We start from the raw sequence: 27,101 nt of genomic DNA on the forward strand, positions 1-27,101 counted from the left end.
TTAATCGCAATCTGTCACCACGGGGATTGCACCTGCCTGACATAATTGTTTTGTAAATAATTTTAAAACAGTTATTTAAATCTGTTGAAATGTGTCCCTGTGGAGCCGCTAAATGGTATTAAAACCGCAGGCATGTGCTGCCTCCAGATTTCATTCCGAGAGATCGCCTGTAGCACAGTGGGGACAGGTTACTGGACAGAGAAAATGCCTGCAATGTTGGATAGGTACAGTAGTGTATTGTACGTGTTCATCGCCGTCATTGGAGTTCCTGGTGAGTGAGCAAAGCAATTCATGTTTGGTATTTCTGTGTGTTAACCATGTGAATCTGTTCATGGTCATTTGACAAGCTTCTAACTAGATGATCATTGTACAAATATCCGTCAGAGATATTGATCCGGTCAGTTCAACACTCTGATTTATCATATTTAGTGACAGGCGGAGCTAAACTTCTGTCTCTCATCTAACTCAGGGATCGACTCGAACGTTGTTCTTGCCTTCAATGTCACCTTGTCCGGAGTTGTCCCATTGTGGGGACAGGCAGATCTCCCGCAAGGTGTGACTGGGAGTCGTTTACATTGTAAAGGTCACTGTTTCTGAGTTATTTACCAGAGAGAAACCCTGGTGCTGTGTTTCAGGTTTCCCTGTGGAGTCTGTCACAGTCGGATCTCACTGCCTCTCGGTCAATAACTGCGTCTGTAAACGCAAAGTACACATTGGAAACGAGCAGTCAACGTTTCGGGCCGAGACGCGTTTCTACGGATGCTGTCCGACCTGCTGAGCTCCTCCAGCTTGTTGTACGCGTTAATAATTGGGTCTGATCATCTGAACCACTGTCCGCGAATCTGCTGACGAGAGTTATCGAATTGAACTGCGCTGTGGAATTAATTCATCAACGGAGCCGCTCAGCCTCAGGTTACTGAGTTGTTCCTGCTTTCCCTCTGAGACGTGTCGTAAATTGCACCGCTTCGTCCTGTAGAAATGTCTCTGTCCAAAACCGAAGTTTGTTCAATTCCATGGATGCTGCCGGAGCTGCTGAGTCCCTCCAGTACTTTTTGTGTGTTGCTTCCCTCCGTATCATTTCAGGGCCCCGTCAGATGTTGAGTTTCCAGGGGCCTGGTCTGTCACGGTTAAATTAGTGAAACCGGCCACGATAGTGACTGGAATCGGTATTAGCACTGACCGTTGTTGTTCACCTAGATCGCTTTTATCGCCGACGATTGCCCACACATCGTCTTATCTCCACACTGACGAAGGCAGGTCAGAGACAGTGCGAACAGTGTCTCAAGTTAGATCAGCAGACGTTCACAGTCTCGAGAACTTCTGATCTTTAGCTGAAATCCGATCCCTTGAGGAATTGTTTCAATAATGCCCTTTCTCTGTTATATCTCTCTCCCTCACTCTCTCTCCCCCGTCCCCCTCCCCCATCCCATCACCCTCCCCTCCCGTCCCCTCTCCCCGTCTCCCTCCCTCCCTCCCTCCACTCTGCCCCTCACCCAACACGCAGTGAATTTAGTGGCGATCGTGATCCTGTCTCGGGGAAAGTGCGGCCTCTCTACCTGCACCACGCGCTACCTGGTGGCCATGGCAGCGGCGGATCTACTGACCATTGTCACCAGCGTCATTTTGTACCGAATCAGAGTGTATTACTTCCGGTGGAGTTTTCTGGGCATCACTCCTGTGTGCAGTGTTATCGATGTACTGAGCTACACGGCCACACACTGTTCTGTCTGGTTCACTGTCACTTTCACCTTTGACCGGTTTGTCGCCATTTGCTGTCAGAAACTGAAAACAAAATATTGCACCGGGAAAACTGCGGCTGTGGTTCTAACAACAACCGCCGTAATGTCCTGTCTGAGAAACGTTCCCCGATACTTCACGTGGGAACCCTGGATGATCATCGAAAATGTACCGTGGTTCTGTATTACCAAGGACAATTATTTCACTGACCCCTGGTGGGTGGGCTATGACTGGCTCGATACGGTTTTAACTCCGTTCCTCCCTTTCGCTGGGATCCTGCTGCTCAACGCTCTGACCGTCAGGCACATTTTAGTGGCCAGTCGGGTCCGTAAGGGGCTGAAAGGTCAGAGCAAGGGGGACAACTGCAGTGACACTGAGATAGAGAGCAGGAGAAGGTCTGTGGTTTTACTTTTCACCCTCTCCGGCAGCTTCATTCTCCTGTGGATGACACTGGTTGTAAATTTCATACATTATCAGGTCTCAGGAAAAGGATCCGAATTCAGTGATTCTGAACGGATCTTTCACTACGTCGGGTATTTGCTGACTGATTTCAGCTGCTGCACAAACACATTTATTTACACGGTGACTCAGTCAAAATTCAGGGAGCAGATAATTAGGTCGGTGAAATATCCGGTCACCTCGGTGTTGCAGATTATTCATAAAGCCGCGTCCTGATCACAGCCGGAGGCGGCCGCAATTTCTCCAGTCCCGACGCCAGCTCCTCACATTCTCCGCTTGATCTCTCAGTTGTTATTCCGGGTTCGAGTTTCCCATCGACCGGGAGGTCTGGGACATTAGGATAGTGTGTTTCTGGGGAGAGGCGAAACAGCGTCTTGGACTCGCCAGATGTCAGTCAACGAATTACTCTGGAATGATAGCCACCCATTGGTCTGTTTGTATGTCCATTTATCCCTATTACCGCCCACCAACCACACAGACCGACTTTCCCACAAGGCAGCGGGAGTTCTAGTCTGATTCTAGTTGGCTAATCCAATATCAAACACACCAGTTTCCGCCTTCCTCTTGAATGATTGGCTAACGTGAATATAAATAGGGCGGGTTTTGGATACGTGGTGGTTGTCACTCCAAATTAATACACATTCCCGCCACGAACGGGACTGGAATATGGTGTAGATAATTGGGAAATAATACCCTCGCTGCTTCTTTGTTCTAATGAAAACTAAATTATCACCGAAATCCTACCGATTGTATCAATTGAAACCCAATAGAGAGAATCAAATTAAACTCATTCCCACAACTGAAATGAAAGATATCCGCCCCTAACGATTTAATTTCATTTCTATCTACCTGATCACCTTCATCCTGAAATTATATGTGTTCAAATGCTTCATAATGATAACATCTAGCATGTAATTCATTGTACTCTGGCTAATTCAGGTCGTATCCATATAATTCCTTCCCTTCTTGTTTTTACCCTCTTCTCCCATGAACCCAACACTGTTAAGTATTTTTTAAAGCTGTCTCCCCTTGTGCCCAGTGTCCCACTAGATTTACCAGAAGCCGCTAATTCTTAACCTGCAAACCCTGAAATTGGTTCTGATTTGCAAAGTGGGAGGTCTTTATCCGCATTTAAACATTTAACAGCTTTTGAAACTAAACAGTCAACCCGCTCATTCCACTCAGTACCTCCATGTGCAGGGTCCCGTGCGCGTGTAAACTAATACTTTGCTTATGAAATAATGTTTGATGAGTTTCCAACAGTAACTCTGACTGACTGCTGGTGTCCAGCTAGTTCCAGACTGACCAACCCCTTTTGAAATTAATCAGAACCGAAAAAGCATCTGAACAAATTACAAATTTACATGGACAAATTTCCTCCACTCAGTGTACGCCTAACATGATGGCAACATATTCTGCGGTTTATACTGATAAATGGTTGGTAAGTTGTTTTTTTTTATTTCGGACACAAATAACAGCCACACGATCATTCCCAGTCAAATTGCCTTTTGATTCCTCTGCAACAATGGCAAACTCATCAAAATAATTTTCTTTAATATATTGATGAACTAACAGATCCTCAGGCAGAACAGAGTCCTTGGACTTTATTGAAATGTGAGACCAAAAATGAACTAGTCACAGGCAGAACAAAGTGGGGTTTCGGAGAACGTGCCAGTGCGCCATCTTGCATAATCCAACAATCCCATCTTCCCAACCTGTGATTTTGGTTCTTTGTTAAAACAGCTGGAGAAACGCACAGGACATACAGATGACATTGAACAACAGACCCAGATCCGATCCCACCAGTCAGAGAGCTAACTATCTACTAGCAACCTCGGGCTTCTCCCACAAAGCTAATGTCTAACCCTATCTGGAAAGCTAAGTTGAACAAACGCCCTTGCGGGACCATGTCAGACGTCACACTAAATGCCATGTAGAGAATATGAACTGCAACGCCTTCTTTAAGTTTCCACGCAAAGCACAGAGTGGTACCATACATAAACCCACGCCGATCCCAATCAGTCCATATCGATCCAAACACTAATACATACGGTCCTTAAAATATCTTCCAATTACTTTACCGCCATTGATATCAGGCTTTCCGGCCTATAACTTCCTGGTTTACTTCTAGAGCCTTTCTTAAGCAGAAAATACAATTCTCCAACTCTCTGGTCACTAAGGATAATTGTAGAGTGCATTAGGATTTTTGCTTTATTTGACAAGGTGAGGAGAGAGATTGATGAGGGCAGGGCAGTGGATGTTGTCTACACGGATTTTAGTAAGGGGCTTGACAAAGTCCCCTACGGGAGTAGATCTAGAAGATTCGAATGCATGGGATCCACGGCAATTTGTCTGTTTGAATTCAGAACTGGCTTGTTTACTGAAGACAGAGGGTAGTGTTGGACTTATTTAGGCTGGAGATCTCTAACAAACGGAGTTCCGCAGGGATCTGTGCTGGGACCTCTACTCGTTGTAATGCATACAAATGCCTGGATGAAAATGTACAAGTGTGGAGTTGTGTGTGGCGCCGAGGACTGGCAAGCAATACAGCATCAGTTGCAGATTCGAGTTAAGAAATGGCAGCTGGAGGTCGACCCAGATAAATGTGAGGTGTTGCACCTCAGTCGGGCAAATGCAAGGAGACAGCTAAGCACACGATCATTAACAGAGCTGCTGAGCAGACAGAGCTTGGGATCGAAGATCATCACACTTTGGAAGTGGATACGCACGTCGATAAGGATAAATTGTGTTGCTTTCTCTGGCGGGGGCTGAGGGGAAACCAGAGAGAGGTTTACAAGATCACGAGAGACATAGAGGGTGTGGATAGAGAGTTTCCGTATCCGTGGGTTGTAATGTCTAATACCACAGGCCATGTATTGAACGTGAGAGACATAGAGGGTGTGGATGGAGAGTATCCGTATCCCGGAGTTGTAATGTCTAATACCACAGGCCATGTATTGAACGTGAGAGAAGGTTTGTTGAAGTTTGATATGAGGGATGTTTTTACTCAGAGAGCCATGAATGCATGGTATGATGTTAGAAACAAATATATAAGAGGTTTTTAAGGGAAGTTTGGACAGGCACATAGATGAAAGGAGGATGGGGGTATATGGATGTTGTGTAGGTCGGAGGGAATAGTGTTTGGGTGCTTTTGATTTGCTCTGTAGCTTGTTGAACACCATACTGCGGGCCGAATGGCCTGTTCATGCGCTGTAGTGTTCAATGCTCTAACGTAAATATTTCTGCCAATGTTGGCCTCCCACGGGGCCTCAGCGAACAGTTTGTCAGTTCCTGGGTATTCGTACACCCTCATTTGCCTCACCACAGCAAAGTCCCTCCCCCACCCCCATAATCAGTCGGTGGTTCATGAAGATGATGCTGTTTTGTCGAACTTCTATACACCCTGTGATCATCTCCTAATTAAATACAAATGCAGAAAACTATCTACGGTCTCCCCTATCTCTCTCGTCTACAGAAATTGATTACCGATCTGATCTTGTACTTCTCTCCCTTGCAACCCCGTTGCTCTTAACGTATCTGTGGAGTCGCTCAGGATTCACCTTTCCTCGGGCTATTGAGACCGAATGAAATCACAGGAGAGACACTGAACCTTGTGGACATAGAAGGGTCTGTAATCAGCAAAGAGAATCAGACACCCTTTGGAGTTAGGACCTGCCCGAACCAATATTACACGACATTATTATATGCTGAATATCAGCAGGACTGTTTTGCATTTCCAATGTTTTCATAATGCTTCCTTTAAATTACATATACTTTTCAAGCACCGCAATCTCCCCTGCAACACTCACGACACCGAGAATGAATTTGATTCGCCGCTGACTCTAGGCTGCATTCATGAATTTGCAGCATCTCAGGACCACGGAGTGTTTCTTTGCTTGCGATCAGCCAGTCTGTCCAGGAACACTATTGTTCTGGTCTGCACTTTAAGCTCATCAACAATTGATACTCAGGTCTGAAAACCGTTTCCTGGTGAAATTAACATTTGCTATACTGTATACCATCACTCCGGAATTGCCCTAACAGGGATACACCACGCCTTCGTCCAGATACCTGGATACTTTAAAGCGGCCTCTTGCATGCCTTCTACTGCAACCATCCCTCATTTGTTACCACCCGCCTACAGCTATGACGCAGCTCCGTTCTTCATAACCAGGGCCTCAACACCTCTTCAAAGCCAATATTCCCTTATACTGTTTTATTTTTTTTTCTGACAGACACATGCAAGATTTTCACTCTCAAAACTTCACATATTTGCAGGAAAACCACTTGTCCCAGTCCTTCACTTTCCAGATCTCTGCTGACAGCGGTAAAATTGATCTTTCTTCAATTTAGTATCTAAGCATGTGGACCAGAATTGGAAATGTGAAGCAGCGGGTATAGACTGGAGATCGCAGCGTACCAGCGTGGCGCAGATCTTAGAGCAAGGGATGACCGGGGATTTGGATAACTTAAGCAATGGGCCTAATAGAAAACGCCAGCAATTGGAGTTGGAGGTGAGGGACGGGCCAGTATTTACTTTTACTCTTCCCTGTGCTGAACGAAGTCTGTCCCCTGCAAATAACGGGCTCCTACAGCAGCACCTGGCTTTATGTGTGTCGAATCACTTCCCTGAACTTCAGTTCTGAATGCTCTGTGCTCACTGTTATTGTTTGAGCAATTTTATTTTTTCTGTACAGAGGGTGTTTGACAGTTTTTTTTTTTGTTTCCAGAGGGTTTCTTTGTTTTGTGATTGCCTGTAAGGAGCCAAATATCAAGATTGTAAATAGTACCCACAGCTTGATAGAAAATATATTTTGCCCACTGGTGGACTGCCCTGGAGGTTGAGGTCACAGGGAATCCAGGGATAGCTGACTAAATTGATACACATTTGGATTGATAGTAGAAAACAGATGACAAAGGTGGAACGTTAATCCTCTGATTGTAGACCTCTCACCAGGAGCGTGCCGTGGAGACTGCAATTGAATAATTCGTAATGTTTGGAATATATCCATCCTGCACCTTCCACATTTCCCCCAGAAACCCATTCCACTGTTGCTCTGCTGTCATCACTTCCAACATCTCCTTCCAATTTACATTGGCCAACTTCTCTCTGATACCACTGTAATTTATTTTACTCCACTGAAATACTGCAACATCGTACTTCACTTTCTCCTTGTCAAATTTCAAGCTGAAGTCAATCATATTGTGATCACTGCCTCCTAATAGTTGTCTTACCTTAAGCTGCTTATTCACTCCCGCTTCATTACATAGCACCCAGTTAAGTATTGCTTATCCCCAAGTAGGCTCAACACCAGTCTTCAGTAAAAAGCCGTCTCATAGGCATTCAATAAACTCACTCTCTTGACATCCATTTCCAACCAGATTTTCCCAATCGACCTGCATGTTGAAATCTCCTATGACTATCATTACATTTCCCTTTTGACACAGCTTTTCTATTTCCTGTTGTAATCTGCAGTCCACTTCCCAGATAGTGTTGTGAAGCCTGTATATAACTGCCATCATGTTTCTTTTACACTTATGGTTTCTGAACTTAACACACAAGCATTTGACATCTTCCGATCCTGTGTCACATCCTGCTACAGATCTGATGAAATTCTATACCAGCATATCCATGCCGTCCTCTCTGCCTTCCTTCCTATTCCTCCATTACGAGTAACCGTGGACATTCAGCTTCCAACTACAACCATTGTTCAGCACGTTACAGTGATGACCATAACATCAAACCTGACAATCCGCAACAGTGCAACATGATCATCCTTATTTCTTAAACTCTGCACATTGCAATATAGCACATTGCGTAAATTATTTCCGAACCTTATTGATTTTGCATCCCTAATGCCCTGATACTCACCCAGCTCGCTGCAATTATGTCTTATCATAATTATGCCTTCGTGACAGTCTGACTGCACACCAACTTTACTTCTTTAGCATCCATCCTACCATGAGTTTCCCACCGCCCCCTGCCGGATTATTTTAAACCATCCCCAATGGCACTTACAAACTTGCCCATGAGAATATTGGCTCCCGTCGGGTTCAGGACTAATCCATCTCTTTTGAATAGGAGAGATCCCATTGATCCAAGATCTTGAATCCCTGCCACCTGCACCAGCTTCTCAGCCATGCATTAATCTGCCGAATCAACCTGTTCCTACCCTCACCGGTACGTGACAGATGCAACAATCCAGAAGGGATGAGAATATACAAGACAGGTTTAGTAAGTTTGCAGATGACACTGGAATAGGTGCTGTAGTCGACAGTAAAACAGGTTATCAAAAATTTCAGGGCAATCCTGACCAGCTGATTACATGGGGGGAGGACTGGCGACTGGAATTTACTTCTGATCAGTCCAGGATGTTGCATTTTGGGACGTCAAATTCAGGTTGGACTTTCGTAGTGGAAAGGACTGTCTTGCGGAGTATTGCAGGGCAGTAAAACCTTGGAGTACACATCCATGGCTTACTGAAACTTCAGTCAAAACCTGACAGGGTGCTGAAGAAAGCTTTTGGCACCCTCACCCTCATAAATCAGTGCACTGAGAGTAACGGGTTGGCTGTAATGGTGCAGTTGCTTAGGACAATGTTGAAACCACACCTGGGGAATCATAAACACAGGTGATTCTGCAACAATTCGAAATCCAGAGCAACACATATGAAATGTTAGACCACATAAGGTCAGGCTACATGAATGGAGGGGAATAAATGGTTGACTCTTTGTGTCAAGACCCTTCATCAGGACAGGAATGGAAGGGGGAAGAAGACAGAATGCAAATAATCAGAGACTAAATGTTGATGCTCAGTCATTCATTGTCGTTTTCCCTCTCATCTGTTTCCCTGGTCCTTATCAGATGCTCTTACCGCGACGACTGTCCAGAGCCAGAAATCTGCCCTCTGCTAACCCGTCTCTGGTTTCTGACTGAACATCCAACTTATGGTTCCCCATTCTGCTTTCAGACGCTGTAGGGCAGGGGAGTATTCTCACACAGCGGTGTGACACGTAGTCCTTCAGAAGCAGTTAAAATGACCCACAACATTGAAATGAGCTGGGAGCAAAGTAGTTAATACTGGTGTTGTTCATCCTGAAGTAGAGTTTCTCTCTGGGCTCAGCAAATTTGAAGATTAAATATCCGGCACGCAAATTATTTAAACCTTCTTGCCAGTGTGAAATCTATAGTGCGCCACAAGGTTGGATGACTGAGTGAATCTTCTCACATTCAGTCAGAAGAACGGCCTCTCTCCAGCATGAACACGCTGATGTGTCTGTAGTGTGGTTGAGTGCGTGAATCCTGAGCAGGTGAGTGGTTACTCACCCATGTGAACTTGCTTGTGCATCTGTAGGTTTGATGACCGAGTGAATCCCTTCCCGCACTTTGAGCAGGCGAATGCTTTCTTCCCAGTGTGAACAGACTGGTGTGCCAGGAGAGCAGTTGACTGGGTGAATCCATTCCCACAATCTGAGCAGGTGAACGGCCTCTTCTCAGTGTGAATGCGCTTGTGTACCTTCAATTGTGATGACTGTTTAAAACCCTTCCCACTGTCTGAGCAAATAAATGGCTTCTCCCCAGTGTGAATTCGCTGGTGTGTCAGTAGGTCAAATGACTGAGTGAATCCCTTCGCACAATCATAGCAGGTGAACGGCTTCTCTCCAGTGTGAATTTGCTGCTGTAACTTCACTTGGGACGGCTGAGTGAATCCCTTCCCACAGTATGAGCAGGCAAAAGTTCTCTCCCTAGTGTGGATTCGATGGTGTGTCAGTAGGGCAGACGACCGAGTGAATCTTTTCCCACAGTCTGAGCAGGTGAACGGCCTCTCCCCGGTGTGAATTCGCTGGTGTATCAATAGGTCACACGTCCGAGTGAGTCCCTTCCCAGAATCAGTGCAGATGAAAGGCCTCTCACCAGTGTGTATTCGCTGGTGAGTCAGTCGGCCAAATGACCGAGTGAATCCCTTCCCACAAACAGAGTAGGTGAATGGCCTCGTCCCAGGGTACATTCGCTGATGTACCTTCAGTTTAGATGACTGATGAATCCGTCCGTGTTACAGTGACGTTCAACCCAAGTCGGTGGAAGAAGTCATTTTCCTCCCATTCATGGCTTCGGAAACTGGACAGTCTTCCTGTCTGTAAAGGATTGGGACACCTTTATGTGTCTCGGTTTGATTCTCTGGGTTTGTATTATTCACTACTCCCTCACAGCTACGCAGGTGATTTGCTGCCCACTGAGGGAAATGCTCTGCACCGATTGCCTGACTTGCCGGACAGATGGAATGTTAGTTTAAAGTGATTTGCGGTTTTTCGGTTGTGCAGAAATTTCCTGTGCAGACCGATGGTCGGTCCACACACTTATTTAAAAATAGAGGGAACATCAGTAACATTTCAACTTCTGGTTCTTTCTCACAGCACCGTTAAAAGGCTCAGAGATTACATGGGTAATGATGGATTCTTTCCAATTACTCTGATGACCTGTTCCCCACAGGTGACTAATGGTGGCGAACTCATCGATGCACTTCTGTGATGTGAAAGCTGCAGGTCACCTGTTACCCAGGAAAGGGTATTTGCTGTCGTTCTGTACCCAGAGAGAGAAACATGCTGTCACGGGTAGAAAGGTCCGGAAAAAGAGGAGGCAGAGCAAAAGTGAATTTCTGTAGATCTAAAGCTGATGGAAGGACGTTGTTGTTTTTTTATTCAACACTAGTTGACATTTTCACGGACTTGAAGGCAAACACTTCATCTGTACTTAACTCAGTACTACTTTTGCTCCAAGTTCCTAATACAGTATTTGGATTTAAATATGTGGAGCTCAGCAGCATTTGTGAGATCCATCCGCTCTCCTTCCCTTCCCTCTGTTCTTCCAAACACGCCATACTAACTGATGGGAAAATCACTGATATCAGCCATGCCTGCCCCTTTACCCAGTAAACCCCACGAAACAGAAAGCTGTCTCTCGGCCTCGGTCGCAGTGATGCGCATGCGTCACAAAAAAGGCACCAGCGCTTTCGCTCATCAAGGTTACCCGCGGCCTGTTTACGAATCGTGCGACTGAGAGAGAGGGAAAGGACCGGGACTGTCCTGCGGTGCGGAGCCTCAGTGTGTCCGGAGATCATAGTAAGTGTATCTCAGTCACAGTTCGGTCGTGGGTACCGATAAAATTTCTGCCAGGAGTTCCGCTCCAACCTGCTGCCAATTCTGAGACCTTTGGCCAAAATGCGCATGCGCTGCTTTCCGACACTGTCAGTCAGTTTTGCTCATGCGCACTTTATCGTCTGGTCACACACACGGAAATCTGGATCGAACAAGAGAAAGCCTGCAGATCCAAAGCAATTCACACGAAACGCTGCAGGAACTCATAGCACAGTCAGCATCTAATTACAGAAGCAGAAACTCAGAGTGGGGAATAGAGGGGGACGGGTCTCTGTTTACCAGAAGGAGAAAACATTATTCATGCCACCAGGTTGGAGGGTACCCAGATGGAATCTGAGGTGTTCCTCCTTCACACTGTCATCTTGACACAAGTGGAGGCCTTCGATCAACACGTTGGAACGAGAATGGGAAGCGGATTTAAAACGTTCGGCCACCAGGAAGTGCCCCTTGTGCTGGATAGTAATCATAAGACATATAGCAGCAGAACGCCGTAGTTTAGAATTTAATCCTCACTAACGCCCTGTGCAACTTCAACGTAAAATCTCAATTCCTGGTATTAATAATGTGACTAAATGAGAAGCGAGAGAGTATATGGAACCTCTGGATATTAATGCTGGAGAGGTAGCAATTGTGAAGAAGGAAATGGCAGAGGAACTGAACAGTTGTTTGGGACCAGGCTTCACTGTGGGAGACACCAGCATTATGCCAGAAGATCGACTGATCGGGAGGCAGAAGCGTGGGAAGTTGCCATTACTAAGGGAAAGGAAATGGTGCTGAAAGAAGTGGCTGACGAGATTGTGGAGGCATTAGAAATGATATTTCAGGAACACTAGATTCTGGAATGGCTCCAGAAATGTTGGGAAAATTATAACTGTCACTTCAGTCTTCAAGGAAAGGAGAGTGGTGGAAAAAAGGAAATTAAAGGCCAGTTAGTCTGACCTCAGTGGTTGGGGTGATGTTCCGGTTGATTGCTCAGGATGTGGTTTCACGGTACCTGGAGGCACATGATAATATAGGCCTCAGGCGGCATGGCTTACTGAAGGAACGCCCTTGCCTGATAAATCTATTGGAATTCTTTGACGAAATAATAAGCATGATCGACAAAAGAGAATCGCTGGATGCTGTGCACGGATTTTGAAAAGGCAGTTGACATGAGTGCGCTTAACAAGTTAAGAGCAGATGGGATTACAGCAAAGCCGGTAGCATGGATAATGCATTGATCGTTTGGCAGGAGGCAACAAATGGAAATAAAGGTTTGGTTGGTTTTTATTGGTTGGCTGCCGATAACTAGTGGTGTACAACAAGGGTGTGTGTTGGGACAGCTTATTTAATACATCATATGTCAATGATATGAGGGATGGCATAGTTGGCTTTGTGTCCAAGGTTGTGGATGACGTAAATGTATGGGGAGGGGCAGGTAGTTTTGAGAACGCAAAGTGGTTAAAGAACATTTTAGACTGATTAGGAGAATTGAGATATAAGAGAAAGATGGAATATGTTTTCGGGAAATGTACGGCAATGAAATTTGGAATATAAGTTTCGGCTATTTTGCAGATGGAGAGGAAATTCAAAGTTTGAGGCGCAAAGGGACTTGAGAGCTCCCGTGCAGGATTCACTAAATTCTAATTTGCTGGTTGAGACTGTGGTGAGGAAGGCAAATGTGAAGTCAGCATTCATTTCGCTGGAACTGCTGTACAAACGTAAGGATTATAATGTTGAGGCTTTATAGAGAACTGGTTAGGCCGCACATGGAGTATTGTGAGCAGTTGTGGGACCCTCGACTGAGAAAGGATGTGCTGACTTTTGACAGGTTTCAAACGAGGTTCAAGTAAATGAATCCAGGATTGCAGGCCTTGACATACCAAGCGCCACTGTGTCTCTTCACATGGTCAATGTGCCAAAATCCCACATCATGATTCTCTCCAGGAGTTATGGAACTTTCCAGATCTCTCTGTCCTCCGGCACGCCTCAATTCCATGTCATTCCGTGTACTTACATACAGTATGGTGTCCCTTAGAATGTCTTCCAATGAGTTACCCAGGACTGATGTCACATTCACCTGCCCCTGATTTCCCGGGTTATTCTCAGAGCTCTTCTTGACTAATAGGAGTTAACCCCCAGCTTTCCGCCCGTGGTTGAGGCGTTTTAATACCTCTGCCAGTGTCCATGCAATTACTACACTAGCCACCCACAAGAGGCGAGGGGAAACCCAATCTGGGCCTAGACATTCGTCACCCCTAATTTGTGTCAGGTTGGCAAAAACGTCTTCCTTTGTAATGTGTATATTGTCCATCACCTTAGGGCTGTTTTGGCCCATTTCCTTCGTTCATGTGTCTATCACCCAAGCAAAAACAGATGGAAAGTATCGTTTAAGATCTTCCCTAACTCTTTCGGCTCCATTATTGCATGATCTTTCTGATCGTCAAGGGCACTATTTTTTGTCCCTAGCAAACATTTTGCTCTTTTTACATCTACAAAGGTCCTTGGGATTTTCCTTTACCATGACCGCTCGATACAACTCATGCCCTCATTTAGCCCGACCCAATCATCTCTTAAATATTGCATGCATTTCTTATACTTTACAAGACAGTCATTTAATCCCAGGTGTCGATGCCTGATATGCCTCTCTCTTGTTGTTAAAAAGGCCCTCAACATCCTTCTAAATCAAGATTCCCAAAACTCTTGCGATTTATTCCGACAGGAACCTACACGCCCTGAACTCTCAATACTTCACATCTGAAAGTGCCGCACTTAGAAGGGATCCTAACCAAGTCCACACCAGCCTGAACTCTTTCGATGACATCGAAATTAGTCTTCTTCCAATCTAGAATTTCAATCCGTGGACCATTTGTGTATATCATCATAATTATGTTAAAGGTATGCAGAGATGAGTTCAGTGGACCTTGACACGTCTTATACACCCTTTTTCAATTTATTCCCACCTATGTTCTTGACACTTCTCATGCTTTAAATTTTTTAAAATGATTTTAAATTCCCTGGCCCCCCAATGTCTTACTTTCACCATGGACGTCCAATCCCTATATACATCCACCCCCACCGAGATGGTCCCAAAGCTCTACGCTTTTTTTCTTTTTTTTTTTTTTTTTTGGATTCCAGACCTAACCAATTTCCCTCTACCACCACTGTCCTCCGTCTAGCGGAATTAGTTCTTACTCTCAATAATTTCTCCCTTGGCTCCTCCCACTTCCTCCAAACCAAAAGTGTAGCCATGGGCACCCGCATGGGTCCCAGTTATGCCTGTCTTTTAGTTGGCCTCGTGGAACAGTCCATGTTCCAAGTCTGTACGGGTATCGGACTCTTTTCCTTCGGTACATCGACGACTGCATCGGCGCTGCCTCCTGCACGCATGCTGAGCTCGTCGACTTCATTAACTTTGCCTCCAACTTTCATCCTGCCCTCAAATTTACCTGGTCCATTTCCGACACCTCCCTCCCCTTTCTTGTTCTTTCTGTCTCCATCTCTGGAGATAGCCTATCTGCTAATATCTGCAATAAGCCTACAGACTCTCACAGCTCCCTGGACTATTCCTCTTTCTACCTTGTCTCTTGCAAAAAATGCTATCCCCTTCGCACAATTCCTCCGTCTATGCCGCATCTGCTCTCAGGATGAGGCTTTTCATTCCAGGACGAAGGAGATGTCTTCTTTTTTTTAAACAAAGGGGCTTCCCTTCTTCCACCATTAACTCTGCTCTCTAACGCATCTCCCCCATTTCCCGCACATCAGCCCTCACTCCATTCACTCGCCAACCCACTCGGGATAGGGTTCCCCTGGTCCTTACCTACCACCCCACCAGCTTCCAGGTCCAACGTATAATTCTCCGTGACTTCCACCACCTCCAAAGGGGTCCCACTACCAAACACATTTTTCCTTCCCCCCCTCTTTCTGCTTTTCGCAGGGATCGCTCCCTACGCGACTCCATTGTCCACTCGTCCCCCCCCATCCCTTCCCACCGATCTCCCTCCTGGCACTTATCATTGCAATCGGAACAAGTGCTACACCTGCCCTTACACTTTCTCCCTCACCACCATTCAGGGCCCCAGACAGTCCTTCCAGGTGAGGCGACACTTCACCTATGAGTCGGCTGGTGTGGTATACTGCGTCCGGTGCTCCCGACGTGGCCTTTTATATATTGGTGAGACCCGACGCAGACTGGGAGACCGTTTCGCTGAACACTTACGCTCGGTCCACTAGACAAAGCAGGATCGCCCAGTGGCCGAACATGTTAATTCCAAGTCCCATTGCCATCCTGATGTCTATCCATAGCCTCCTCTATTATCAAAATGAATCCAAACTCAGGTTGGAGTAACAAAACCTTATATACCGGCTGGGAAGCCTCCAACCTGATGGCATGAACATTGACTTCTCTAACTTCCGTTAATGCCCTCTTCCCTTCTTACCCCATCCCTGATATACTTATCCGTTTGCCTGTTCTCCATCTCCCTCTAGTGCTCCCCCTCCTTTCCTTCTCCCGAGGCCTCCCTCCCATGATCCTTTCCCTTCTCCAGCTCTGTATCACTTTCGCCAATCACCTTTCCAACTCTTAGGTTTATCCCACCCCCTCCGGTCTTCTCCTATCATTTCACATTTCCCCCTCCCCCCACCACCTTCAAATTTCTTACTATCCTTTCGGTTAGTCCTGACGAAGGGTCTCGGCCTGAAACGTCGACAATGTTTTTCCCTATAGATGCTGCCTGGGCTGCTGTGTTCCACCAGCATATTGTGTGTGTTGTTGTTTGATTTTCCAACATCTGCAGATTTCCTCAAGTTTAATCAATCTGATGGCCTGGTGGAAGCCGCTGTCCCGGAGCCTTACGGTGCTGGCTTTTTTTTGCCGCGGTACCATTTCCCAGATGGTAGCAGCTGAAACAGATTGTGGTTGGCGATGACTGGGTTCCCCAATGAAACATCGAGCCTTTTTACCCACCTGTCTTTGTAAATATCCTGTAAAGTGATCATTGGCTGCAAGTTCTTCACAATACACTGCTGTCACCTGCGAACTTCGCCCACTGACCCTGGCAGACGAGTTTCAACACATCTTTCCGGGGTTTCATTCTGGAGCGCACGATCGACGTTCTGTCCCACTGACCAGTGAATGCCCTGTACTGTTAAAAGGAGCTGCAAACATTTGGTAAATTATGGCCGGACGAGGACACAGAAAGATGCGATAGAGTAACCGGAAAGTATCTCAAAACACAGGCCGTCATGCTCCCCTTGAACGTTTCACCTTTTACCGTTATGGGAGCTGCAGTTAATAAGTGAAAATTTAAAAGCACCCTCTGTCACAAACATCTTTCTTGCAGGAATCTCTGATCTCTCTCCATTTTCTTTCCTGGAACTCGCTCGGACTGTTCGGTGCTGTCTGTAGTATAATCCCATTAACATTGTCAAACGTTCCTGTTTTCTCAATTACACCGATAGCGCCTCACTGATGAGTTTTCCAGTCTGTCCTGACTGAGAACGGCTGTGACATTTTCCATGACTAGTAACACCACCTCTCCTCCTTTAATCCCGCCAGCTCTGTCGCGTCTACAACAACGAAATACATTGAGGTGCCAGCCCTGGCCTCCTGAAAATGTCTGACTGATGGCTGCAATGTCACAATTCCAAGTGTTGATCGATGACCTGCGCTCCTCTGTCTTTCCTGCGACACGTCTTGCATTGAAATATACGCAGCTTAGGACTCTAGGTGCGCGCTCAGTCTTTTGATTCCTGCGTTTGTCTGAGGTTTTACCGACATCTGTGTCCACAACCTGTCCAGTGACTGTTCTGGCCCTCGGGATCGCATTCCCCTGAAACTCCAGCTGAGACCGCACCATGGAGCAATGGCCAACCCTCCCGCCAGGACTTCTTTATCATTTCAGTGATTCACCTCCCCCCACAGCGTCACTTGTACAAATCCCATCCCAGCTCTCTGGATCAGGCTTTTCATTCCAGAACTAATGAGAGTTTCTCCCCCTTCAAAGAAATGGGCTTTTCTTCCTCCACATCAACGCTGCCCTCACCCGCATCACTGCCAGTTCGCGCACTCCATCCTCTCGCTATCCGAACGGAGAGAGGGTTTCGCTAGTCCTCACCTACCACACATTGGCCTACGGGTCCAGCACATAAATTCTGTAATTTCCGCCATCCTCAAGGGGATTTCAGTATCGAGCACGTTCCACCCCCCGTCCTCCACATTCTGCTTCCCCTGGGGATCGCTCCCTATGCGAGTTCCTTGTCCATTCGTCCTTCACCACTGGACTCCCTCTTAATACTTGCACATGCAAGTGGAACATGTGCCAAACTTGCCCCTGCACCTCCACCCCTCAGGTCCCCAAACAGTCCTTTCCGCTGAGGCGACATGTTACCTGTGAGTCTCTTTGGGTCACGTTCCCGGTGTTGCCTCCTGTGTACCGGTGAGATCTGTGGTAGACAGGGAACTATTTTGCTGAACTCTCACAGTTCGTTTGCCAGAAAAATAAAGCGAGTACTCCCGTTGGCCACCAATTTCATTTATAGTTCCATGTCCATTCTGACTCCGGGTGGAGGAGCAACGCCTTCAATTCCGCCTGGGTAGCTCCAATCTGATGGCATGAACTTCGATTTCTCCAACTTCCGGTAATTGGCTTCAGCCCCTTCACCATTCCTCCATTCCCATTTCTCGTTCTTACCTCAGCGCCTTTCCTGCCCAACTCCTCCCTCTGGTGCTCCACCGCAGCCATTTTCTTCTATGCTCTTCTCTCCTCTCCTGTCGGAATCCCCCATGCCCAGCCCTTCATCTCTTTCACCAAACAACTTGCCAGCTCTTTACTACACCCCTCCCCCTCATCCTGTTTCACCAATCACAAACCACCTTGTAATTCTTCCTATACACCGCCAGTTTTTTGCTCCGACTTCTTACCCCTGTTTCTAGTCCCGATGGACGGTTATGGCATGAAATGTCCACTGTTCACTCGTGTCCACTGATGCTGTCTTGTCTGCTGAGTTCATTCAGCATTTTGTATGTGTTGCTGTCTATTTCCAGCATCTACAGGTTTTCCCGGCTATCCCCGAGGATATCAATCCCCCTCCATTTCAAGCGAAAACCATCTCTCCTGTACATGTCTCATATTCCGTGTAAGAGAACCCAATGATCCAGACATCTTAGGCTTTCCCTCCAACAGTAACTCGTTAACCAGATGTTAAACTGCATAATCATCTTATTTTCCTATCGCCCATTGTTCTGCGTCCTGAACCTTGGGATGTAATTACATATCTGCATGTTGAGTCTATCACCCCCTCTGCCTCTCTGTGTTATAAGCGACCTTGTTCGCTGCAAGCAGCATCTTACTATCTTTGCCGAGTTTCGCGAGGAGCTGATGAGGAAGACAGAGTTGTTGATGTTGCCCACATGGAGTTTAGTAAGGTTGTTTTCAAAGTACCGCAGTGGAGTCTCTTCCCAGATCATGGTGCAAAAGATCCACAGTGAACTGGCCATTTGGATTCAGAAATAGCGTTCCCGTTGAAGGCAGTGAGTAGTGTTGGATGGGACTTATTTTGACTGAAGGTCCGCGACTGGAGCTGTTTCACAGGGATCTGAACGTGGAGCAGAGAGAACCCGTCCCATTCCGCAATGACGTGACGGAGGGTTCGAGTTTGAAAACAAATCCTTCTCGTACGTGGAGAAAGCGAAGATGGCGATGAAGCTGTGGCCTGTAAGTGTATATAAATGACGTACATGGAAATGTAGGTGGGTGGGTTAGGAGGCTTTTAGGTGGCGTGTAGAGTGGCGGTGTTGTGACAAAGGGCACGGAGGTATTTAGATCGGAGAAATTACAGATGGAGCTTATCCCAACCTGATTTGAAATTTTGCATTTAGTCAGATCAAATATGCAGAGAAGAGGTACTGTTAATGGCCAGCCTCTGAACCGTGTTGATGACAAGAGGGATCTTGGGGTCCAAGCCCATAGCTCCCTGAATGTGGCCTCATAGGTCAATTCTGCCCTCCAGCGCGTCTGCCGTATTTCACGCACCTCTGCCCTCACCCCATCTCCCCACCAGGGATAGAGTCCTCCTGGATCTCAGCTATACCCTACCAGCCTACAGATCCAACGTAACTTCCGCCACCTCCTATGAGATCCCACCACTAGCCACATCTTCCTCTCCCCCCCACCCCCCCACCACTGTCGGCTTTCCGCAGGGATCGCTCCCTACGCGATTCCCTTGTCCATTCAATCCCCCATCCCTCCCAACCGACCTCCCTCCAGGTACTTATCCCTGCAAACGGAAGAAGTGCTACAGCTGCCCCCACATGTCTTCCCTCACCACCATCCCAGGCCCCAGACAGTCCTTTCAGGTGAGGCACCACTTCACCTGCCAGTCAACCGGGTCGATATACTTTATCAGGTGCTCCCGATGTGACCATTTATACACTAGGCAGACCCGCCGCAGGCTGGGAGACCGTTTCGCAGAACACCGGCGCTCGGTCCTCAGGCAGTGGCGGGATCTCCCTGTGGCCACACACTTCAATTCCACAGAACTCTCCCACTCCGACATGTCTGTCCATGGCCTCCTCTACCGTCAAGATGAGGCCACACTCAGGTCGATGGAGCAATACCTTATCTCCCACCTAGGTAGCCTCCTACCTGCCGGCATTAAAATTCAACTCACAGACGTCCGTTGATACCCCTGACCCTACCCCCCTTACCCCATCCCTATCTATAATTTTAGTCTGGTTCTCTTTCTGTCTCTTTTCCCCCCTCACTATAATCTCCCCCCACCCTACCGTTCTTTCTCTTTTATTTTCCATATTCTCCACCTTTCTCCATCCCATTTCCCTTCAGCCTATCACTTCCCAGCCCTTTACTTCATCCCTCCCCCCATTTCTTATCCCCCACTCCACCATCCCAGGTTACTTCACTCCTGATGAAAGGTTTCGGACAGAAACGTCGTCAGTACCTCCTCTCATAGATGCTGTCTGGCCTGCTGAGTTCTGCCAGCATTTTGTGTTTTTTATAACACTGCTGAGACCGTATCTGGCTAATTGCATTCAGTCTGGTCGCCCATTACAGGACGGATATTTTTGCTTTGGAGAGTTCACCAGAATGCTGCTTGGATTAGAGGGTGTGTCACCAGGAGTGGTGGGATAAGTTGTGTTTTTCAATGGAGTGGTGGAGGCTGAGACGATCTGCGGGAGGTCTATAATCCTATAAGGGACATATAGAGGGTGTTGACCCTTGGCCAAGTGGTTAAGGCATTCGTCGAGTGATCTGAAGGTCGCTAGTTCGAGCATTGGATGAGGCTGCGTGTGTGTCCTTGAGCAAGGCACTTAACCACACACTGATCTGGGACGACACCGATGCCAAGCTGTATAGGTCCTAAAGCCCTTCCTTTTGACCACGTGAAGAAGGGAGACTTGCAGCTTTGGTATTTTTCCTATAAAAAAAACCTTGCCCAGTCTTGCGCCCTGGAAACCTTCCAAGGCAAGGCGCAAATCTATGATCTATCGAGACTAACGGAAGCCTACATACGGCCAGTACCGTTTCTGAGAGTGTTGAAGTGTTTCATATCAGAGGGGATGCATTGAAAATGAAACATAATCATTTCAAAGTTGATGTGCGGGGCAATAACTTTCTTTTGCACGGAGAATGGTGGAATGCCAGGAACACTCAAACTGTGCTGTGCCGAGAGGCAATAAGAATAGAAGTATTCAGGATGATCTTTGAAATGTATGTGCAGGAAACGGACGGTTATAGACGTTATGCTGGAAGAAGGAATTGGTTTAGTGGGGCATTTCATTACCAGAGTAATTCCTGTGGTGTACTGTTCACTGTTCCCTGTTCCGAAAGCGCTTGCTTTAGGTACCGTGACCGGGCAACTAGCTCCAGTTATGCACCATTCCCTGGAAAAAGACATTGCCCCCCCCCCCCCGTGAACACTTTAAATCATCAGATTCCTACGTTAAGCGCAATTCTTATTTACATCGGTGGAACATTACAACCTTCTCGTGCTGACGACAAACGTGAATTTAGATAATCAAATGTAAATGCAAAAACAGACTAGACCTGAAACATCTGGCTGAGCTGATGAGGATTCGGACGTGTCTTTCATCTGGATGAGAAAGTAATCCGGACAGCGTTTACAGGCAATGGATTTGTAATAAACGCAGATGGGATAAAGGTTTACACACTGCTTAATATTGTTGTGTTACCTTTAAGGCATTTGTTTAGTTTATTATATTTTCGCTTTAGTAATTCGATTGTTATCATTTTCTAGTTAAAGATAAGATTGTTTAAAGTAAATTCGTTGTCTGTGATACATGGCGGCATGCGATGACGTCACACCCGGTTTCGCCGTGTCTTGTGGGAAAATACCGGTTTGGAGAAACGGGAAGGAGAGGGCTCACATGTGTGCAGGGTCAGCGCGAGAAAAGTTTTCTTTCTACGCACTAGAAACATCAGTGAAGCAACGCCATATGTTCATAAGATAATCGATATTTTGTATTTAAAATATTAACGCTGATTCTGTTAAAATGAATGACGGTTGATAAAGTTTATGTTTTTTGTTATTTGAAGAGTTGCGGATAGTTTGTGTTGAAGTGTATTTAAAACCAGTCGATGATGTAGGTAGATTCTGACTGTATGTTGCACTTTAATATAATATAGTTGTTGTAATTTTACTTTTGCAAGTATTTATGATGTAAATGTGATGTCAAGAAGGTAACGAATACTGTACAAATCTTGTATTGTTTTATCAACAGTTTTCACCATACATTAATGTGGAAGAGTGAACAGTAAACGATTAATCTTACTGGGACCGCCTCATTGACTGGTTTAAGCTTCGAGTTTCGTTCAGAGTTCTCTTACACCTGCGCGAGAACACTACAGTGAAAAGGCGGCATTGCCAGGTGTTTCAAGTGCTGCAGTGACAACACGATCCAGCATCAAGTCGTTGCCATCCATCGACAGGGGCAGTAGGGCATCAACAAGTAAGGCCGCCCAAGCAAGAGCTAAAGCAGAAGCCGCCAAGGTCCGAGCGTTGGACGCAGAACAAGAAACAAAATTGAAAAAGGAAGCGGCTGCCAGAGAAGCCGAAAACCAAATGGAAAAGGCTGCCAGAGAAGCCAAAAACCAGTTGGAAAAGGTAAGGATAGAGTCAGAGTTAGAAGTGCTGACTACACCGAAAAGCAGAAGCTGCCAGGGTGGATGCAGAGATAATAGAAAGTGCTGAAGAAATGCACGTTCTGGTTGACGTAAAATCTACTTCAGAAAGGTCCAGATTGGAACGCACAAGCGACTATGTCCGATCTCAAATAGACTTGAAGATTCGCTCTTCCTCTCCATACTTAGATGCTCACATCCCACCTCTCGAGGAGTCTCAGGAAGGCCCAAATGCATCACATTCACCTGAGGAAGACAATGTACCCTTGCAACTCCGCGACGAATTCAAGTATGAAAGGGCTCAGGACAAATACTTCTCGACACCAAACTTACCAGATTTGGCGAGAAATGAGGCAAAGGCCGAATTCAGAACAGCGAATTCCATAACAGATGTACACCCTCGGTCAGATACCCGCCGACATATTCCCCCAGCCAGCGTGCCACTAGCAGTTGAACCCATGGCACAGCATTTAGCAGGACGAGATCTCGTCACAGGACTATACCAGTTTGACGATAAGCCTGGATATTACCGTGCATGGTACTCCTCATTCGCCAACGCTATCGACGAAGTCCAGCTCAGAGCAACCCAAGAGTTGGATCTTATGACGAAATGGCTGGGAAAAGAATCACGCGAACAGGTGAGACGCATACGTTCAGTGTACGTCAACAACCCCAAGCTAGCCTTACGCAAAGCGTGGGAGAGACTTCGGGAGGACTATGGGGCCCCCGAAGTTATTGAAGCGGCGCTATACCGACGTCTGGAAAACATTCCTAAGGTGTCAGCCAAGGACCACACTAAGTTAAGAGAGATCTAAGATTTACTCATGGAGATTCAAGGCGCCAAAGAAGATGGCTATTTAACTGGTCTATTAAACCCAGATACTCCATCCGGGATTAGACAAATCGTGGACAAACTTCCATTTGGGCTGCAGGACAGGTGGCTGTCTGTTGCCTCAGAGTACAAGGAAGAGAACAATGGTCGATTTCCTCCCTTTGAGTATTTTACTAGGTTTGTGTGCAAGGACGTGAAGAAGCGAAACGACCCTAGCTCATGAGTCCAGGTAGCAGTACAATTTACACCAAGCCAGTTGAATCCACTTCGAATAATTTCAACATTAATAAACCTGTCTCATTGCGTAAAACTGAAGTCTTTACAACTAATAATGACCCTAGCAAGAATTGTCCATTGCACAACAAACTCCACCCCCTCAAAAATGCAGAACGTTTAGGAAAAAAACCCTTTAAGAGAGAATGGCCCTTCTCAAGGAGAAAAAATATGTTTTAAATGTTGTTCCTCTACCTCTCACTGTGAGAGAGTGTACGATCTCCGTGAAGTGTCCGGAATTTAATAGCACTAATCACCATGCATCCCGGCCCTTTACTGCAAACCGACAAAGCTCCTTCAGCCTCACAACAGGACGGCGGGGAGGGAGAGGCTCACTCGAAAACAACTGTTGTCAGCTCGAGCTGTACAGAAGTTTGCGGTCAAGCTCAGTCAAGCCGTTCTTGTTCCAAGATCTGTCTCACTAAGGGAGCCAAAGACAAGGCCATCAAAGCCTACGTAATTCTGGACGATCAGAGCAATCGCTCACTAGTCAGACCAGAGTTCTTTGACTTGTTCAACATTGAGAGTAATCAGTTCCCATACTACCTTAGAACTTGCTCAGGCAGCGTGGAAACATATGGAAGGAAGGCAGAGGGCTTTCAGCTCGAGTCCCTGGATGTTAAAGTTGTTATCTGTCTCTCTCCGCTCTTAGAGTGCGATGAAATTTTGAATAACCGCACTGAGATCCCGACTCCAAGTGCGGTGCTACACCAGCCACATCTCCACTACATTGCCAAGCACATCCCAGAACTGGATCCAAAAGCAGAAATACTCCTGCTATTAGGAGGAGATATTCTCCAGGTGCACGAGGTTAGGCAGCAGATCAATGGACCACAGGACGCCCACTTTGCGCAGCGCCTGGATCTGGGCTGGGTGGTGATAGGAGAGGTGTGCCTTGGCAACGTACACAAACCGACAGTTAACACATTCAAGACCAATGTGCTAGAGTTTCATGTGTATCAGGGAAGCACGACAAGGCTTTAACAAATGTAAAGTAACTGACGAGACGCTGGTTCAGTCAGTCTTCGCTCAAACTGAGCATGATAATAAACTTGCTCCATCAGCTCAAGACGCCATTTTCTTAAACATAATGGACACCAAAGTCTTCAGAGATGAAGCAAATAATTGGGTCGCCCCACTACCTTTCAGAGAACCACGCCAGTGCTTGCCAAACAACAAAGAGCAGGCAGTCAAGCGGTTCACGTCCTTGCCAAAAACCCTGAAAAAGGAAACCTGAGATGCAGCAACAATACGTAGCATTTATGAAGAAGATCTTCGCTAATGGACATGCTGAAGTAGCACAACCGCGGAGGGAAGGCGAGGAGTGCTGGTACCTCCCAACGTTTGGGGTTTACCACCCACAAAAGCCCAATCAGATCAGGGTGGTCTTTGACTCCAGTGCTCAGTGCGCTGGTATCTCCCTTAATGACGTGCTCCTTACAGGCCCCGACCTCAACAATACCCTTCTCGGGGTCCTGCTGCGCATCCGGAAGGAAAAGGTCGCAATCTTAGCGGACATCCAGCAGATGTTCCATTGCTTCTTAGTACAGGAGGACCATCGCAATTTCCTCCTTTCTATGGTACAAGGACAATGACATTAACAAGGAAGTTATCGAGTACCGGATGAAAGTCCACGTTTTTGGCAATAGTCCATCACCTGGCTATCTACGGGCTGCGAAGAGCCATCGGAGAGGGCGCACAGGAGCACGGCGATGACACCGTTGAGTTTGTAGAAAGGCACTTCTCTGTCGATGACGGCTTGATATCACCACAGACAGAAGAAGAAGCAATCGATCTGCTCCGACGTACTCAAGCCTCACTCGCAGAGTCAAACCTCCGCTTGCATAAGTTCGCATCAAACCGTCAGGCAGTAATGGAGGCCTTTCCACACGATGACTGTGCTCCAGCAATCAAAGACCTAGATATAGATGGAGAAACCGTACTCACACAAAGGAGCTTGGGTCTCCTTTGGGAGATTACGACTGACACATTCACGTTCTCCGTGCCGACCGTGATCAAGCCATTCACCCGCCGTGGAGTTCTCTCCACTGTCAACAGTGTTTTCGATCCCTTGGGTCGACTGGCGCCAGTTACGATCCAGGGCAGAGTCCTTCTCAGAGAACTTACCTCTGAGATCTCCGACTGGGATACACCCCTACCAGAAGACAAGCTAAGCAAGTGGGAGGCTTGGGGAGATTCAATCAATATCTAAAACAGCTTCATATCTGACGTAGGTACACTGCGACCTCACTCACTGAGGCGGCGCACACAAAATTGTGTGTTTTCTCGGATGCGTCTACCAAGGCCATCGGTGCCGTGGCTTACTTGAAAGTAGTCGGGAAGGATGGTCAAGTTGAAGTAGGATTTGTAACCGGTAAGGCGAAGCTCATTCCTCAGTCCGAGCCGACAATTCTAAGGCTTGAACTGTGCGCAGCTGTGCTGGCTGTGGGAATGGCGGATCATATCCAGGACGAGCTGGACCTAGAGCTGGACGATATCAAGTTCTACACAGATAGCAAAGTCGTGCTTAGTTATATTCATACCGAATCAAAACGCTACTACGTGTACGTTCATAATAGGGTTCAAAGTACCCGGCTGTCATCAAAGCCTGAACAATGGCATTATGTACGTACCGAGGATAACCCTGCAGACCATGCCTCGAGATCCTTACCTGCATCCCGCCTGGCTCAGACATCCTGGTTCACCGTACCCCCCCCCCCCCCACCAACATAAAAAAACTCAAATGAGCGAGACATTTCAACTGATCGAACCCAAAGGAAATTCGGAAATTCGGCCGCAAATACAAACAGGAGTCACCTACCTCGAAGAATCGACACGTACTAACGAACGGTTTCAGCGGATCTCCACTTTGAATTCTTCAGTGAGAGGACTTGCGTTCCTCATTCATGTGGCCAGATCACACAAACATTCATCCCGAGACGGTAAATGAAGGGGATGGCACAATCGTAACTTACCTCGCACTGCGGAAGAATTGACCCTGGCAAAGAACGTCATCTTTAAAGCAACTCAAAGAGCAGCTTTTGCAAGGGAGTTTTCGGCTCTCCAAGCAAATAAACAAATACCAAAGGACAGCCCTTTGAGGAAATTCAAACCGATCCTGAACAACGATATCATTTGCATTGGAGGCCGGTTAATACACTCCCAACTTCCAGCTGCAGAAAAGAGTCCAGAAATCCTGCCCAAAGACAGCCATGTATCCTTACTGCTCACTCGCCATCACCATGAACAGGTAAGGCATCAGGGTCGTCACGACGGAAGGAGCAATCAGGGCAGCGGGACTGTGGATCTTGGGAGGTAAAACACTGATCAATTCAGTACTCCACAAATGTGTAACCTGCAGGAAACTGCTAGGCAAGTTGAAAACTGCTGACCAAAGTGATGTGAAAACTTACCAAAGGCCAGTTACAGAAGTCATTCTACTTCTACCTAAGGACTGATTTAGAGACTGAAGTTTAGTATTATGTTCATAATGACCTTACGAAGGT

The 27,101-nt window shown here is 46.7% G+C and overlaps 1 protein-coding gene across 1 annotated transcript; it reads right to left on the reverse strand.

The window, feature by feature from the left end:
* Positions 1–9,515: 9,515 nt before the first annotated feature.
* On the reverse strand, positions 9,516–10,205 carry LOC132385938 (zinc finger protein 239-like). The gene is made up of 3 exons (XM_059958172.1): positions 10,112–10,205; positions 9,833–10,003; positions 9,516–9,751 (listed from the first exon to the last, which is right to left on the reverse strand). The coding sequence occupies exons 1-3, from the start codon at positions 10,203–10,205 to the stop codon at positions 9,516–9,518; spliced, it is 501 nt and encodes a 166-aa protein (XP_059814155.1).
* Positions 10,206–27,101: the final 16,896 nt, after the last annotated feature.

Source organism: Hypanus sabinus (genome assembly GCF_030144855.1).
Source record: "Hypanus sabinus isolate sHypSab1 chromosome X2 unlocalized genomic scaffold, sHypSab1.hap1 SUPER_X2_unloc_6, whole genome shotgun sequence".
Lineage (NCBI taxonomy): Eukaryota > Metazoa > Chordata > Chondrichthyes > Myliobatiformes > Dasyatidae > Hypanus > Hypanus sabinus.